Source organism: Zootoca vivipara, chromosome 6 (genome assembly GCF_963506605.1).
Source record: "Zootoca vivipara chromosome 6, rZooViv1.1, whole genome shotgun sequence".
Classification (NCBI taxonomy): Eukaryota; Metazoa; Chordata; class Lepidosauria; order Squamata; family Lacertidae; genus Zootoca; species Zootoca vivipara.
In genome coordinates, this window is record NC_083281.1 from 28,142,822 (window position 1) to 28,159,345 (window position 16,524).

A 16,524-nucleotide genomic window follows, 5' to 3' on the forward strand; every position below is an offset into this window, starting at 1 on the left:
TGGAGGGCTACAGCTTGCTTATTTATTTTATTTCTCTCTTACACCTGTCCTTCACTATAGCATTCCAGGTGGGTTACGAAAGAGAGAGAGAGAGAATGGTTCAGCAGCCTCTGCAAGGCCAACAGTTTCCCACACCTTTTTTCTTTTAATTGTTGCATTTGGAGGTGGTAGAGATTTTGTCTCCTTTGTACATTTGTCAGAATCTACTTATCTGAAACCATCCTTCTTTACTGTGCTATTCTCACTGTTTTTCAGTAACTAACTCCCTGATTTTTCAAATTTGCACTTGCCATCTCTGGGTGCTTTCCCACAAAAGTACCTGACTATTCCGAGTATAAAGATCTGTAGGGATCAGGAAGAAATATGACTCTGTTCATATTTGAATGCGAGCCTACCAAGTTCACTTTTTCTGAAATTAAGCAGCTCACTTTCAAAATTTGCAGTTCTCTGAATTTTGCATGGCAGTTCTGCAACCAAAAAAAGAGCCGAAAATGTGGTATTGGGGAAAGCATGCATAGAAGCACCAGTAGCAGTGAAATACATTGTTAGAAAAGCCTGCTTGCAAAAATGTGCATATTTGGAGAAATGCACACTGAAATGTTGACAACTTTGTGGGAACATTATTTTTAAAATAAGCGAATTGCAAAGTGATGCAGAAATGCAGCAAAGTGAACTTAAGCCTAGGAAAAAGAGAAACTGACAGATTCATGTAGGCCTACTCCTTTCTCAGTGGTGGTGGTGTGGTGTTTTTAAGTAAATGTCTTCTGACTGAGCCACAGAAACACAAGAAGCTGTTTTATGAAAAGTCAGATTCTTTTTCCACCTTGCCTAGTATTGCCTGTTTTGACTGGCAGCAAGTCTCCAGCTATAAAGTCTTCTTCATCCTTTTTTGAACCTGGAGATATGCAACGGACTGTCTTTTAAAATCAGAGAGCTTGTTTCACGTCACCTGGAAGTCACATGATCACAAATGATTCTACTTTATTAGTCAGAATCACAACTAAAAGTTGCTTCTTTAAATAGAAACTTTCTGAAAGAGAAGTTTGACCTCACTAGAAATGTTGGCATTTGCTTCATCACAGCCTTTGCAAACCTGGATTCCTCCAGATGTTGTTGGGACTCCAACACCCATCATCACTTGCCATTGGTCACACAGGTGGGGGCAGATGGGAATTGGGAGTCCCAAAAAGCTGAAGGGCATCGGGTTAGGGAATGCTGCTGTGTCACATCAATACAATAAATTTGCAGAGTGTTTGTATATAATCTTAACTCCAGGAAAAATAAAAATAAAATTATTTATCTGCCTTTGCCACTTCTAGGTCAACCAAGTACGCTCCCGCCTGCCCATAAACATGCATGATGGGAAGCTCTCCTTATACCACAGAGGAGACCAACTGGTTGTTGAAACATCATTTGGTCTGAAAGTTTACTATGACTGGAACTATTACCTAGTGGTGAAGGTCACTCCAGCCTTTCGGAGCCATATCTGCGGCCTCTGTGGCAACTACAATGGGGACCCCAATGATGACTTTATGACATCTTTGGGAGGCTTTGCCACCAATCCTGTGGAGTTTGGCAGGAGCTGGAAGGTGGAAGATGGTGATAGTCAATGCAGTCATGGCTGCCACGGCAAATGCTGGCGCTGTTCTCCGGAGCTGGCGACCAGATACAGAGTGGAGAGTTTCTGCGGCCTGCTTACTAAGCATAGAGGTGGCCCCTTCCGACATTGCCATGCCTTGATTGACCCCAAGCCCTATTTGAACGACTGTGTGATTGATTTGTGTGCCTTTGAGGGCTACAAGCAGATATTATGCCGAGCACTGAAGACTTACGCTGATGCCTGCCAAAGAGAAGGGGCAGTGATATCTGCCTGGAGAAAACATGCCGGCTGCCGTGAGTACTGCAGAGCATTCTTGGAGACAGGGATCGAGATACTGATGCAATTATGGGCACCTAGATGAGGGTCCTATTGTAGTATTCATTATTTACGTGTGAAATTCATATCCTGCCCTTCCTCCCAAAGGAGTCTAGGGAAGCAAACACACAAAAGATAAAGTCATTAAAACATCTAAAATATATAAGAACATTTCCAACACAGATGCAGGCTGGGAATGATATCTACTTAAAAGGCTTGTGCAAAGAGAGAGGTGTTCACTAGATACCAAAAGACAACAGAGGCGGTGCCTGTTTAATATTTAATAGGAGGGAGTTCCCAAGGGTAGGTGCTATGACGCTAAAGGACTAATTACTATATTGGACAGAATGGTCCTCCTGATAAGATGATGTCTGCAGGAAGCCCTCTCCTGCAGAGTGCTGTGATCAATTGGGTATATAAGGGATGAGTCGATCTTCTAAGTAAGCTAGTCCTTGAACTTAGCCCAGTAGTAATTGGCTGCCGGTGCAAGTCTTTCAGCTGCGTCATAACATGGTGGTAATATCCTGCCCAAGTGAGCAATTGAACTGCCACAGTTTGCACTTCCTAAAGCTTCCAGACCAACCTCAAATGCAGCCCTGCATAGACCCATTGCAGTAATGCAACCTGTGGTTCCAAAAGGGAATGTGTTTCATAACTGAAATACTGTGCACATATATGGGCATATATTGATTAAGTAAGTGTATTCAGGAATACACTATCGTTAAAAAAAGAAAGAAAAAGATTTGACCCTGCTGTTTAGCTAAAAGGCTCTTCCACAGTTCAGTAGTCCTGAACCGCCTTGCGGGGTGGAATGGCTATTTTATTTTGATAGATAAGCTTACAGCAAGGATGGGGAACCTATGGCCCTCCAGGTGTCCTTGAACTACAGTTCCCATGATCCCTATCCATTGGCCTTGCCAGCTGATAGGAGAACCCTGGTTTAGAACCTCAATGTAGTAGATGAAATGTTGCTATCAAGCAATGATAGGGCTTTATGTAAGAACAGTGGTTGTGCTCACCTCTGCTTTCCTTTCTACAGCCATGTCTTGCCCTGACTACAGCCAATACATGCCCTGTGGCTCAGCATGTCCTGCCACCTGCACCAACCCTGATGCTCCAAAGCAGTGTCACCTGCCCTGCGTGGAGACCTGCCAGTGCAAGGCTGGCTACGTGCTGGATAGTGGCAAGTGTATTCCCAAAAACCGGTGCGGCTGCTCCTACCATGGTCGGCTCTATGCGCCCAACGAGCAGTTCTGGGGTGACCAGCAGTGCCATCAGCGTTGCTTGTGCAGGGCGCAAGATAAAAAAGTGATCTGCCATGAGTCCCATTGCAGGGAGATGGAAGGGTGCCATGTGGTCAATGGCATGAGAAAGTGCTACCCCACCTACTATGGGACCTGCTCTGCTGTGGGACAGTTGCATTACGTCACCTTTGATGGGTTGCGCTATGACTTCTACGGGACCTGTGTTTATCGCCTGGTTGAAATCTGCCACAAGAGAGCAAACCAGACCCAGTTTCAAGTCCTGGTTCGGCATGAAAGGCAGGGACGCAATGATTATTCTGCCACCAAAGCCATTGAGATCAAGGTCTATGGTTTTACAGTCACAGTCAGCCATAGTAAAGTCTTGGTGAGTGCACTTCTTCTGCCCTTCTGCTAGAACTCATGCAGTTTCTTAGATTTATCAATCACGTCTTATTTCAGAGGTTGATTATTCAGTATGAAAGGAGCAAGCAACCCAAACAGGGTGGTTTATTCACAATCATGTATTGATGTGGAGCTCTTAAAGTTCTTCTGTCTCCATAGTGTCTTCTCCTAGGGCTACGGTAGGTACAGCTCGCCATTTTCACTTATGTATTTGCTTCTTTGTTTCCTTTCTTTTATATCCATACTTTCTTCCATAATGGAATACAAGGTAGCATACATGAACAAAGCTACCAATGGTTACTAGTCATGATGACTATGTTCTACCTCCACTGTTAGAGACAGAATGCCTTTGAATACCAGTTGCTTGGAATTGCAAGTGGTGAGAGTAGCCCTGTTGCATTCGTATCCTGCCTGTAGGCTTCCCAGGGGCAACTGGGAACTAGGATAATGAACCAGATGGACCATTGTCCTCATCCAACAGGGCTGTTCTTATGTTCTTGTGTTCCTAAATATCTTGACTTGCAAGTTGAATACCTACAGGTGGTCCAACTATGTGTTCATGTATTTGGTGTGGTGGTTAAGACCATAGCTGCCAAGTTTTCCCTTTTCTCGCGAGGAAGCCTATTCAGCATAAGGAAAAATCCCTTAAAATAAGGGATAACTTGGCAGCTATGGTTAAGACTGATGAGCGTTATAGCCCAAAACATCTGGAGGATATCCAGTTGGGGAAAGCCTATCTAGCACATTACTGTCTACTTGGACTGGCAGTGGCTCTGAGACACTGATTGGCAGGCAGAATCTTTCCCATCACCTACTGCAGGCTTCCTCAACCTCGGCCCTCCAGATGTTTTTGGCCTACAACTCCCATGATCCCTAGCTAGCAGGACCAGTGGTCAGGGATGATGGGAATTGTAGTCTCAAAACATCTGAGGGGCCGAGGTTGAGGAAGCCTGACCTACTGCTACCTGGTCCATCTGAGTGAAGACAAGACATTTTCCCTGAAAAGCATTGCTGTCCCACATCTGCTTTATACAATGTCTCTAAATTCTTTTCTCTCTTTCTCTCTCTCTGCCCCACCTACCTTTTCCAGCTGAATGGATTGTTGGTCCACCTGCCCTACAACATTGAATACAACAAAGTTGCCCTCTACCGCCACGGCTGGGATATTGTGATCACGACTGATTTTGGTTTAAGTGTCGCATTTGATGGGACGAATAATATCCGTCTCACTGTGCCAGGAGCCTACAGGGGTGACGTGTGTGGCTTGTGTGGCAATTTCAATGGGCGGGCAGATGATGACATGACTCTGCAACACAGCCAAGTTCTGACAACTAGCCCAGGGGACTTTGGTCGAAGCTGGAAAGTTCGGGACATCCCAGGGTGCATTGAGAAGGAGAAGAAGGACTGTGCAGACCTTGTGAACTTTGAACACACACAGAAGACAAGCAAGGAGTGTGGCCTCCTGCTGGACATGCACGGCCCTTTCAGGGAGTGCCACAGCAAGGTGCCACCTCAATCATATTTCAAAGACTGTGTCTTTGACTTTTGCTCCAACAAGACCAACAAAAATGTCGTCTGTCACATCATCTCCTCCTATGTCGCAGCTTGCCAAGCATATGGCACCAGGGTCTATGAGTGGAGATCTGCCAGTTTCTGTGGTAAGTTCATGGGCAATAACCTTGCAGAAAGTGAACTCCAGTTCCTGCCAAGGAATGATGAGTACATAAACTCCCAGGCCAATTTTCAAAATTATTTTATTTGATGAAGTGGATAGAAAAAGTGGTATATAGATACATTGCAATATATTATGTTCATCATCAATGATAACTATAGTCATGATAGCTATAGGCAGCCTCCAGGTTTCAGAGGTCATATAAATCTGGGTAGCAGCTGCTGGAGAGCCTGATGGGAAGGCCAATTTCTTCATCCTCTGCTTGTGGACTTCTCAGAAGAATCTGGTTGGCCTTTGTGGAAAATAGGATGTTGAAATGGGTGGACTTTTTGATCTGATCCAGCTTATGCACTTATTCCTAAAGTCAGGATCAGGAGGTCTCCCTGCTAGAAACAAACTTAAGATTTGGAAATGTCTGAAATTAGTATCTCTTCTTACACTTACATTTTAGGTTGGGGGGGGATTAGGAGAAGACGCCAGGCTGAGTGGGGTTCAACCAGGTCAATAATGTCTTCCTGTCTCTCTCCAGCTCCTAAATGCACCGCAAACAGCCACTATAAAGTCTGCACCAGCAATTGCCCAGTGACGTGTCTCAGCCTCTTTAACCCAGTAGTGTGCACTACTAGGTGCCACGAGGGATGCGAATGCAATGAAGGTTATGTTCTGAGTGGCGACCAGTGCGTTCCCATCTCCCAGTGTGGCTGTGTCCACCAAAGCTTCTACTACAAGGCGGGTGACTCTTTCTATCTCAATGGATTCTGCAAGGAGCGATGTGTATGCCAAGTAGGTGGCATCATGGACTGCCACCGTTCCTCCTGTGGTCCTAATGAGGAGTGTCGTGTGGTGGAAGGTGTCCAAAAGTGCCACTCACTTGCCCCCAAGAGGAGTGGGTCTTGTCATGTGGCTGGTGACCCACACTATCTCACCTTTGATGGTGCCACATTTGACCTTCAGAGCAACTGTACCTACACCCTGGCTAGCAGCTGCACACACAAGACCTCCCTTCAGGCCTTCTCTGTCAACGTGGAGAATGAGAGGCGGTCCAAGGGCAAGGTCTCTGTGACAAAGGCCGTGTCAGTCACAGCTTATCAAAACACCATCTCCATCTTGCGGGAAAAGAGAGGCATTGTCCTGGTAAGCCTTTGTGAAACAGAGATCAATGGAACATGGTTGCTTGCTGGAAAGACATGAGGGGTTGAATAAATAGGGTGAATGGTTGCAACAATGACCTTGTGTAAAGATATAGCTATGGGTAATGATGGAGTCAGGGGATGGGCTGTAGCTCAGTGCAGAGCATCTGCCTTGTATGAAAAAGGTTCCAGGTTCAATCCCCAACATCTGGGGCTGGCAGAAACCCCTGAGGAACCCTGGAAGGTTGCTGCCAGTCACAGTGTAGACCAGGCACCCCCAAACTGCAGCCCTCCAGATGTTTTGGCCTGCAACTCCCATGATCCCTAGATAACAGGACCAGTGGTCGGGGAGGATGGGGATTGTAGTCCAAAACATCTGGAGGGCCGAAGTTTGGGTGTGCCTGGTGTAGACAGTACTGAGCTAGATGAACCAATGGTCTGATTCAATATAAAACAGCTTCCTATGTTCGAGATGAGCACAGTAGAACTGATGTGTGGCTGGTGGGTGACAATCAATATATAATAGTCATATTAGCAAGTCTAGATCTAGGTTTGGGGGAGGCCTTGGGAAAGTCTCTACAGATGGGCCTCCTATTTCATTAGTGAGTCCCTGTGGCTGGCAGCAGTAGCAGCAGCAGCACTACAATTAGTGTTTGGGCAGCTTGGCAACACCTTTTTTAATTTTCTGCTTTGACCACAGAGTACTGTATGTCCTTGACATTACAAAAAATCTAAAATGGTGGCTCCAAGCCATCCAGCACAAGGGGTCCAGGGTAGGTGTCAGTACAGTGATGGGCCCTGCTTGCAATCTGGAGAGCCTAGTGCTCAGGGATGCTATGTGCTAATGCTAGGTTTCCACATATAAGGAACATGCGTAGAAAACAGACAAGGGCAAAAGGTGAAACTACATCAGATGTTGGTTTGGACACATCAGAGGAGTGGCCATTGTCTTAAACTGCCTGCCTGCCTGATTCTCACTAACTTTCCACTGCCACAGGTCAATGGCGCGACCACCTACTTACCTTTCCGGTTGGTAAGTGATGGTATGTGGGCGTACTACCATGGTGACAACATTGTGGTTCGGACAGACTTTGGCTTATTCGTCTCTTTTGACCAGCTCTACCATCTTGTTGTCAGAGTACCTGAATCCTATCAGGGCCAGACCTGTGGCCTATGTGGTAATTATAATGGCAGATCCAATGATGACCTCTTCCTGCCCACTGGCCACCCAGCCTCAAGCGTCCAAGTCTTTGCAGCTGCTTGGAGAGTGGACATCCCCACGGCTGTCTGCGCAGATGATTGTGCCGCTTCAGTATGTGGTGCATGCAGAGAGAGCCGGAAGGCCAGCTATGTACACAGCAGTCAATGTGGCATACTTCAAGCCCCATATGGGCCTTTCAGTGCCTGCTTTTCCACCATCAACCCTGCAGACTTCTACAACAATTGTGTGCATGACCTCTGCAAAGCAAGAGGGAACACTGTTATCCTCTGCCGGGCTATCCATGCCTACGTCACTGCCTGTCAAGCTGCAGGTATCAAGATCAAGCCTTGGAGGACAGCAACATTCTGCCGTAAGTCCTCCTATAGAACTAGCTTTCTAAGGCCATGGGCACCTTACCCCACTTTCACAACCTCTGCCAGCATCCTTCTTGATCTGTGCACACTAGTATCTATTAACAATCTCAACTATACATCCAAGAACAGGTATTACCAACTTGTCTGCTCATAGTCCGGGCTTGGCAGCATGTAGCATCCCAATTCGTACTTTGCAAAACAATGGTAATTTTCCGAATGCAGCACTGCAACCCAATGTACAATAGTGCATATACTAGAGTAAAGTGTGCGTAAAAGTTCATATACAGTGGTACCTCGGGTTACAAATGCTTCAGGTTACAAATGCTTCAGGTACAGACTCCGCTAACCTAGAAATAGTACCTTGGGTTAAGAACTTTGCTTCAGGATGAGAACAGAAAGCATGCTTTGGCGGTGCGGCGGCAGCAGGAGGCCCCATTAGCTAAAATGGTGCTTCAGGTTAAGAACAGTTTCAGGTTAAAAACAGGCCTCCAGAACAAATTAAGTTATTAACCAGAGGTACCACTGTATCAGGGGAAAATAATTCACATATATGCTTTATATTAGGGGAAATCACTTTGCAAAAATGTGCATGTTAGGCAAAACTGCATACAAAATTGTGTATATTGGCAGGGGGGGGGAGGATCACATTCAAATGTTGATGAGTTTTCCCAGTGACTTTAAAAAAAATTAAAAGCAAACTGATATGGAAAGGTGGAGACCTGAATTTAAGATTGGAAAAACAAGGAACTGGGAATAAACAAAACTGTGAGATTTACCAATCCCTATTCTCTATCTGCCCCACCCCCACATATGTTGTCAGGTGTGAGCCAGCTGAGTCCAGTTTTGGGGAAATGACCTCACAGTTCAAATTTGTACCCTTGATTGGCCAAGTTTGGCATGTGGGGTGGTGATTTTTATCCATGGTGCAAACAATACTGAGCTAAATGGACCAATGGTCTGAACTGACTCAGTATGCTAGCTCCCAATGTTCCTAATCCACACTCATCTTCCCCTTTCATATAGTAACTTAATTTCCCCCCAATCTTTCTTGCAGCTATGAAGTGCCCAGTCAACAGTCACTACGATATCTGTGTCAGAGCTTGCCCCAGAGGTTGCAGAGAAGCAGTCAGCATCACCAAGTGCTCTAGCAACTGTGCCGAAGGCTGCCAGTGCAAAAGGGGTTACTTTATGGCTGGGTATCATTGTGTGCCTATTAGTCAATGCCGGTGCTTTCACCAGGGCACGTGGTTTAAGGCAAGTGACAAGCACTTTCTGAAAGAACAAGAACATGTTATCCCAATACACAAGCTGACTAAAGTGGAATGCTTGAATTTAAAGGCATTTTGTTCTGTTGGGCTGTGGTTTCTCTAGAAAGATCAGGAAGAGATGCTTGTGTGTGTGTGTGTGTGTGTGTGTGTGTGTGTGTGTGTGAGAGAGAGAGAGAGAGAGAGAGAGAGAGAGAGAGAGAGAGAGAGAAGGAGGAAGAGAAGGAGGAAGAGAACTGTAACATGCACACTTACAAACAGAGGTATAACCACAGCTGCACACTCACAGATTGCTCTTGTTAAGGATTCTTCTGTATCAAGGAGAAATAACACCTGAAGAAGGGTTTCAGCAATTTTTGCTCCAACAGGAAGCAGAAGGCTAGCTGGGATGTTTATGGAGGAACGGGAAGAAATAATGTTGTAGAGGCAGAAATGGGAGTGGTGTAGGTTCCAGAAGCACATTTGTGGGTGTCACATGCCCCTGAAGTTTGTTAGGCAGAGCTTTCAGTGTGGTGGCATTCATGTTTTGGAATATGCTCCCACTGGAAATTAGGAGGCACCAACTATTTTTTCTATTTTTTCACAATGATGTGATCAAAGAAAAGGGTTTTTTTTCTGTGTCAAACTCAACACCCAAATTTGCAGTTGGGTCAGCAGAACTGTGATGATAACATATGGCAGATACCATGAAAACTCACCATACCTTATATGATTTCAAAATGCAAGAGTCACCTGCTTTCAACACAGCTCCTAACTGTGTTTTTATTGGCAGGTTGGAGTGAGGGTGATCACAGCCAACTGCAGGGAGCAGTGTACCTGCCATCGTCAAGGTCGGGTCGTGTGCACACCACTACCATGTGCAGCTGGACAAACCTGTGTCCTGAGTAATGCCAAGTGGACTTGTGTCCGGCAAGAGGGCCATTGCACCATTTCCCAGGGGCACATCTTCACAACTTACGACGGGGTCTCCGGAAAGGTCCCCCCTGTTGGGTCCTATGAGATTTCCGCGCTCATCAACGCCAAGTCTACATCTTGGTTCCGGGTGGTGATTCAGCTGCAGAAGTGTCCCACATGCCCCACACCCCTTGTGGTCGCTGTCACAATCTATTTCCACAAGCTTATTGTGCTGGTGAAGCAGGACAGCTCAGTCACGGTAAGAAGTAAAGAATGGAAGTTGACAGAACTCATATTCTATCAGCCATTATACCTTTCAGTATCCACTTCTTATTTCCACATAAGCTTTCTTCCCCATCAGTACACCACCATCTCACCTCCCACTCTTCCCACTAACTTGTCATCCTTTTTATCTTTCTGCCCTGGAATGCTGTAACTAATGAGCATTAAATTAGTGTATACAGTTGCAATAGACACTCTATAAGAGTGGGCTTAGTTCTCTTTGGCCAGCCTTCCATAGGATTCATGCCGGAAGTGGGCCGGGCCAAAGCCAAAACTGGGGAAAGCAATAACTAACAATGGGTGGAGCTACTCTACACTTTCACACATGCATGCACCATACCTATCCACATAAATACACACATCACACATTCAGCACTCACCAGTCAGTTGGCAATAGAGATGCAGGTTGGATGAGATTAGTCTGATATAGGAAAGCTTTATATGAAAACTGTGGAGAGGTGAATGGATTGGCAAATGTAGAGCATAGAATTGCAGGGGCACAGAGATCAGAGAAAGAAACAAAGATGCTAAGAATTGCCACTGAATCAGCAAATTTAAGGGTAGTCTTGCTCAAACAAAGTGTCCAGGGATTTATAAGACTGTCAGTAGTTTTCTTAGGGGCTAGTGACATAATTCAGTATGTGTGTGTCAGAGAAAGAGTGAGTGCGTGAATAGGTACACTTCTGAGTCATAGGCAATGGCGTAGTTGAAACTCAAGTTGAATTTGAAGGTCCTCTCAAGAGAAACTTCTATACAAATTCAAAGGAAAATGAAAGGAATTTTGATAAGAGTATCAGAATATATGGGTATGTGTGTATTCACATACATTTTCGGAAATGTTCCCTAGCAAGTGTGCTAGATGTATGATACAGAAAATGGAATGGTGGTAGTCTAAGGCCATGAGCTTTAGAAGTTTCGTGACAAAAGCTTGAAATTGATGAGGCTTGCGGGAGCCAATGCCGAGGCTTAAGGGGTAGGTCATGATCATATCATGGGGAAGAACAGTGAGTTTAGCAGAAGCTATATCTCTCCAGCAACCACACATCTTCTAAAGTTTTATTGTTGTTCACCTTGTTTTGCCTTTATCATCTGTAGCAGTTCTAAATGACCAGTTGGTTTACATGTTATAGGTTAATGGGCACCCAGTGCATCTTCCAGTCCAGCCCTCAAAAGAAGTATCAATAAGCCTGGCTCAGGACTTGGTGACAGTGGCACACAGATCAGGTGTGCGGGTTCTCTATAGCACCAGAGGAGACCTGACAGTGGCCATCAGTGGTGAACTGGCCAACAAAGTATTCAGAGCCTGTGGAAACTTCAATGGGAATGGCGCAGATGACTTGCGGTTACCCAACGGTAGAGTAGCGCACACCATTACAGAGGTCATTAGCCACTGGCGAGTCACGACAGCAATGCAAAATGGTATGTAAGGACAGAAACCTAATCAATTTTCCCCCAATGCCTGCATGTCTTATTTCACTAATCCATTTAATGATCCCCCACTGCTTAAGTCAATGGGCAAGGGTACAACCCCCCCTCCAAAAAAAGCAACTGGAACATAAATTATGGCAACTGGATACTTGGTTGTTTAAGAAAGTAGGTTTCTACTGGTGCTATTTATGCTGCTCTGTTGAGCATCTCAACGTTGCACCCCATGACCCAAGCATGGAGGAAGAAGGAGGAGAACGAACAGTTTTTGGGGGCCTGTTGATGCTGGAAGACTGGGCCTCAACTGTAAACCCATTACCATTGGGGGAGGTGTCAAATTGTAGCTCATGCTTGAGGGTGTTAAGGTAAACATATTTCCCTTATTTATGATTTCTCCTCTTCTTTCCTCCTCTTTTCTTTCTTCCGTTATTTCATCTTTACTTCCTTTTAACTCTTTTCTTGCTTTCTTCTCTTCACATCCTGCCTTTCTTCCCCCTCTCCACAATACATTTTCCCCTAGAAGCAGGACTCAGTCTAAACAAGGACTGCCATGGCACTGCTTAAGAACCAGCGGACTTTTCCACCCTAGTGCTCTCCATGTGGTCTGGACTACATCCTGACCATTGGTCATACTGGCTGGGGCTGCCTAGAGTTGTTGTCCAAAGAATCTGGAGGGTACCAGATTGGGGAAGAATGGTATACAAAGTGCTTCTTTACCATCGTAGCTCTGTGGTAGAAAGAATGTTTTGCATGCAGGAGTGGGGCAAGGGGAAAACTACTCTGACACATGCCTAGAAATAGGGTTGCCATACGTCCAGAATTTCCCAGCATAGCTGCCAAGTCTCCCCTTTTTTGAGGGAAACCCCCAGATTTTAATCCGTTTCCCGCTGTTATCCCGAATAGAAAAAAATCCTGGAAATCCCCCGGATTTCCTACCTGCCAGGGAGGCTCCATTTTGGGTGCCGCTCTGCCCATGCCTGGGCACCAGTAATTGGGCAGAGCGGCACCAGATTTTGTTACTACGCATGTTCAGACATGCGTAGAAGCAACTTCTGGTGCTGATTCTGCATTTTTCAGCGGAAGACTTGGCAGCTATGTTTCCCAGACATATCCAGAATACTGCATTTGTCAGCAGTGTCCAAACAGAAATCAACTAAATGTTCAGGAAATTCCAGGCATATGGCAGCCCATGTTGGCAGTGCTGATTTCCCCGATTTTCTCTTAAAATAGCTCAAAAATGGCAATTTTATGACATGAGTAGAAGTGTGGGCAAGTCTCAACAGATTGATTCATCCTTAGCAGTGGCTCTTTAGGGTCTCCTGTTAAGAACAATGTCTATACACAGTTTGGAATTGCCCACCATGATGCATGTCCAAGTATGGGTATACTCCCACCAGGGATTTGGAATGCTGTTGTTTGATATACAAGGCACTGAATGCTCTATTATTCTCTTATATTTTTAGCTCGTTTTAAAATCCACTCCTACTGAAACCTAGAATCAAGATCACTTTTGGATGCCAACCCCTCTGAGGCAATATCTGGACTGGTATCGTGACAGAAACAGCTTCTCCCTGACTGAATCCCAGGGAAAGGACAGGCAGCTGGTTTCCTGAGCACAATAGAACATCTCTTGCTGTTAAAAAAAATGTACTTACTTGCAGCAAAGCGGATTGGGTTCACCAGCTCAGAAATGCTGAGATTCAGCCCCACAGAGATTGTACATAAGTTCGGTCACTAGCTAGCCTCTGCTTCCTTGAATTTGCATTGTTTGGTGTTTTCAGTTTGTCTCACTAGCTTATTCACATTTGACTCAAAGTGTCACATAGCATACCTAGAGGGGTCCCTCTGCCAAACAGTGCAACACATTCCAATCTGATGTGTGATAGCTGTTCCCCAGGTACACAGCAAAGTTTTTCTTGGTTCAAGGCTACAGCTGTCTTTGGGGCATGGCAACGGGTGTTTCACAGCAATGTCTTGACCCAGACCAAGTTGAATCTAACAGACAAATCAATAAAAAGCTTTTAGTAAAGGCCTTGCATTTGTGTGAGTCCATCTTGACAGCCTTTTGGCAATATCATGATTTCACACAGCTGCCTGGGCTACAGTGCTGGGCAAAGGAGCACTGAGAGTGCCACCAGGTCTGGATGATTGTAGCTGGCATTTGGGTCAGTGCTAGGCTTTCCACAAGGACGTAGTCCATCAGCAACTGCCCTGGTTTTCCGGGGTTGGAGTGTGTGTGTAACAAGTAGGATTGCTAGACAAGAACTGGTAGTCATGTTAAATGGAAGAGTATTTAGTGAGAGGGAGCAAATAACCCCAATTCATTGTTTCTGTAAACTGTTTTGGAAATAGAAAAGCAATAGAAAAAATGTGTTAAATAAGCAAATAAATTGCCTCATAAGAAGACTCCCACAGGACAAAAATTGACCTTATGATCATATTTTGGTGGTGCTGTTCCTCATGGCCAGTATGTAAAACATGACAACCATTCAAATGGTTGATGATTGCTAACACTGCCTCCAACTCTTTCGGTTTTCTCCTTCCTCCAATCTTGATCAAGACTTAAAGCCTCGGGCTTCCTGCCAGTGCTGCCCTTCCACAATTTGCCCATCTCACCTAGATGTAGCTCAGACCTGTAGGCTGTAGACCAGCCTTTGTCAACCTGGTGCCCTCCAAATGTTTTGTAGTACAACTCCCATCACAAAGTGACCACTCTGGATCCTGAGTGAGACCTTGTCAGCATATAACACCTCTGCTCAGAGATCTGCACTAGTTGCCAATTTGTTACTGGGCCAAGTTCAAGGTTACTAGTGGTATGTAAAACCCTTAATGGCTTGAGACTAGTTTAGTTGCAAGATCACCTTACCCCATATATGCTCATTTGACCATTGGAACTTGCACTGTTACAGATCCCACATATTACTCGTCCCATACCTATTGAAATTGACCTTTTCGTGTGGCAAGGACTACACTTATTCTCTGCCTATTGAAAACAGGCAGGCCTCTTCGCAAGCCTATCCAGACAAAAATATGTTGACATGTTTTAATCTTTTTTACTATATATATTAATTATCTTTAACTGTTTTCGTTGTTTTCAAATGGTTTTATTGATAATTTCAATATTTCTTGTAAACTGCTTAGAGGTTCTACTACAATCAAGCGGTATATAAACTTTGTTAAATAAAAATAAATTTTCTTAGTGTTTTTATGTTACTTCGGGTTTTGTGCTGCATTACACGCTTCCAAACAATATGTTCATACAAACTGAAATGAGTGTGACATTTTCTCTTCTGTGCCCACAACACGCCCGTTCATGTGGCTCCACAGCAAACTAAACTAGGTGGACTCAGGTACAGAAAAAGATGGAGGCCCTCTGGTCACAGTATCACATTTTTATTGTCAGCTGTGGCAGGAGGGAAACTGGGGACAAGATAATAAAGGAATATTGCTAATGGTGGTGAGTTCAGTCAGAGTAAAAAGACAAAGCTGCCTCAGAGCTCCAGGCAGCAGAGTCTAGGAACTGTTCTGTGACAGACAGCTTGCATCTGATGATACACAAGATGGAGTCTATTGCTCTCCAACTTCTCAGAGGCAAATGCAACACGTGTTTTGAATAAGCAGACTCCATACAACTAGCCACTAGGCGACATACGCAAGAGGTGCCAAGGATGCTATATATCATCACAAGCATGAAGTAATATTTGAGGTTCTTCCTTTGTGTAGCTTTTTGTTGTTTTTATTTACCTCAGAAATTTTACCTCAGAGCAGGGATGACCCTACAATTAGGAGGAAGCTAACCAGGGAGGGCAGCAGCAACAGTCACCTTTCCTGAATCCCCAATAATTCCCCTCAGTGTCCACATGGTATCTCATAATCTGACCCGCTGCCTCAGAGGCAGTGAGGAATGCTATCCTGTCACCAGCGCTGAGGTCACCAGCACTGTCAGTCTGAAACATGAAATGGGTAAGTGGGGTGAGGGAATGCCATCTTGCCCTTTGTATCAGAAAGCAAGCTACCTTCAACCATTGCGGGTATATTTCAGCTAATACATGCAGTACGTGAATTGAACTATTCATGGCACAATCCACTGCCCTGTTCTGGAAAACTCATCTCATTCCTCAGTTAGTTTGACTGCTGATCTACCTGAGGAGACTGTCATGGATGGTGTATTGAAGGGCCTGTTCAACGGCAGTGTCCTGACTGAAACATTCTCCTCAGAGAGGCTGGCCTGGTTCCATTTTCCAAACACTTTTAACTTATTCTTGCCTGTGCCTTAAAACTCTTTGTGTTGGTTTAGGGGACCAGCTGCTTCAATCTATTCACATGTTTGCTGTTTTATTTTATTGTACAGTTGACTGTGTTTATCGTAAGGCCCCCTGATAATGCAATGTTTAAATAAAAACATAAATTGAATCGAGCCTTTGAGACAAGAGATGTGTGCTTTCAGGACTCACCATATTCCTGTGATGGTGATCTGTTTTAACTGTTTTTAATTCTGAATTTTAAATTGTTAATTAATTAAATTTAAATTGTTAATTAATTAAATTGCTATTAATTAATTAATAGCAACCTGAGGAGTATTTTTTAACTTTCAGTGAGGGGATCAAAATACAGAAAGCTATGCCTAGCCTTCTTTCACAACTTTCCCAGGAACGGTGCTGAGGGAAACGTCCCCCCCCCCCCCATGTACCCATCCCTTTTCTAAAAGTTGAGTCATTGT

General features: G+C 44.7%; 1 protein-coding gene across 3 annotated transcripts in view; it reads left to right on the plus strand.

The window, feature by feature from the left end:
• Nucleotides 1–14,959, plus strand: part of LOC118086744 (IgGFc-binding protein-like) — a 34,701-nt gene extending 19,742 nt beyond the window's left edge. For all 3 annotated transcript variants that reach the window (XM_060275688.1, XM_060275687.1, XM_060275689.1), the window contains exons 5-13: nucleotides 1,320–1,893; nucleotides 2,955–3,544; nucleotides 4,652–5,219; nucleotides 5,763–6,367; nucleotides 7,361–7,934; nucleotides 8,993–9,192; nucleotides 9,976–10,356; nucleotides 11,510–11,798; nucleotides 13,268–14,959. In XM_060275688.1, coding sequence (XP_060131671.1) covers nucleotides 1,320–1,893; nucleotides 2,955–3,544; nucleotides 4,652–5,219; nucleotides 5,763–6,367; nucleotides 7,361–7,934; nucleotides 8,993–9,192; nucleotides 9,976–10,356; nucleotides 11,510–11,798; nucleotides 13,268–13,293 — 3,807 coding nt within the window. In that variant the 3' untranslated portion in view covers nucleotides 13,294–14,959. The remainder of the gene's footprint in view (nucleotides 1–1,319; nucleotides 1,894–2,954; nucleotides 3,545–4,651; nucleotides 5,220–5,762; nucleotides 6,368–7,360; nucleotides 7,935–8,992; nucleotides 9,193–9,975; nucleotides 10,357–11,509; nucleotides 11,799–13,267) is intronic.
• The last annotated feature ends 1,565 nt before the right edge of the window (nucleotides 14,960–16,524 follow it).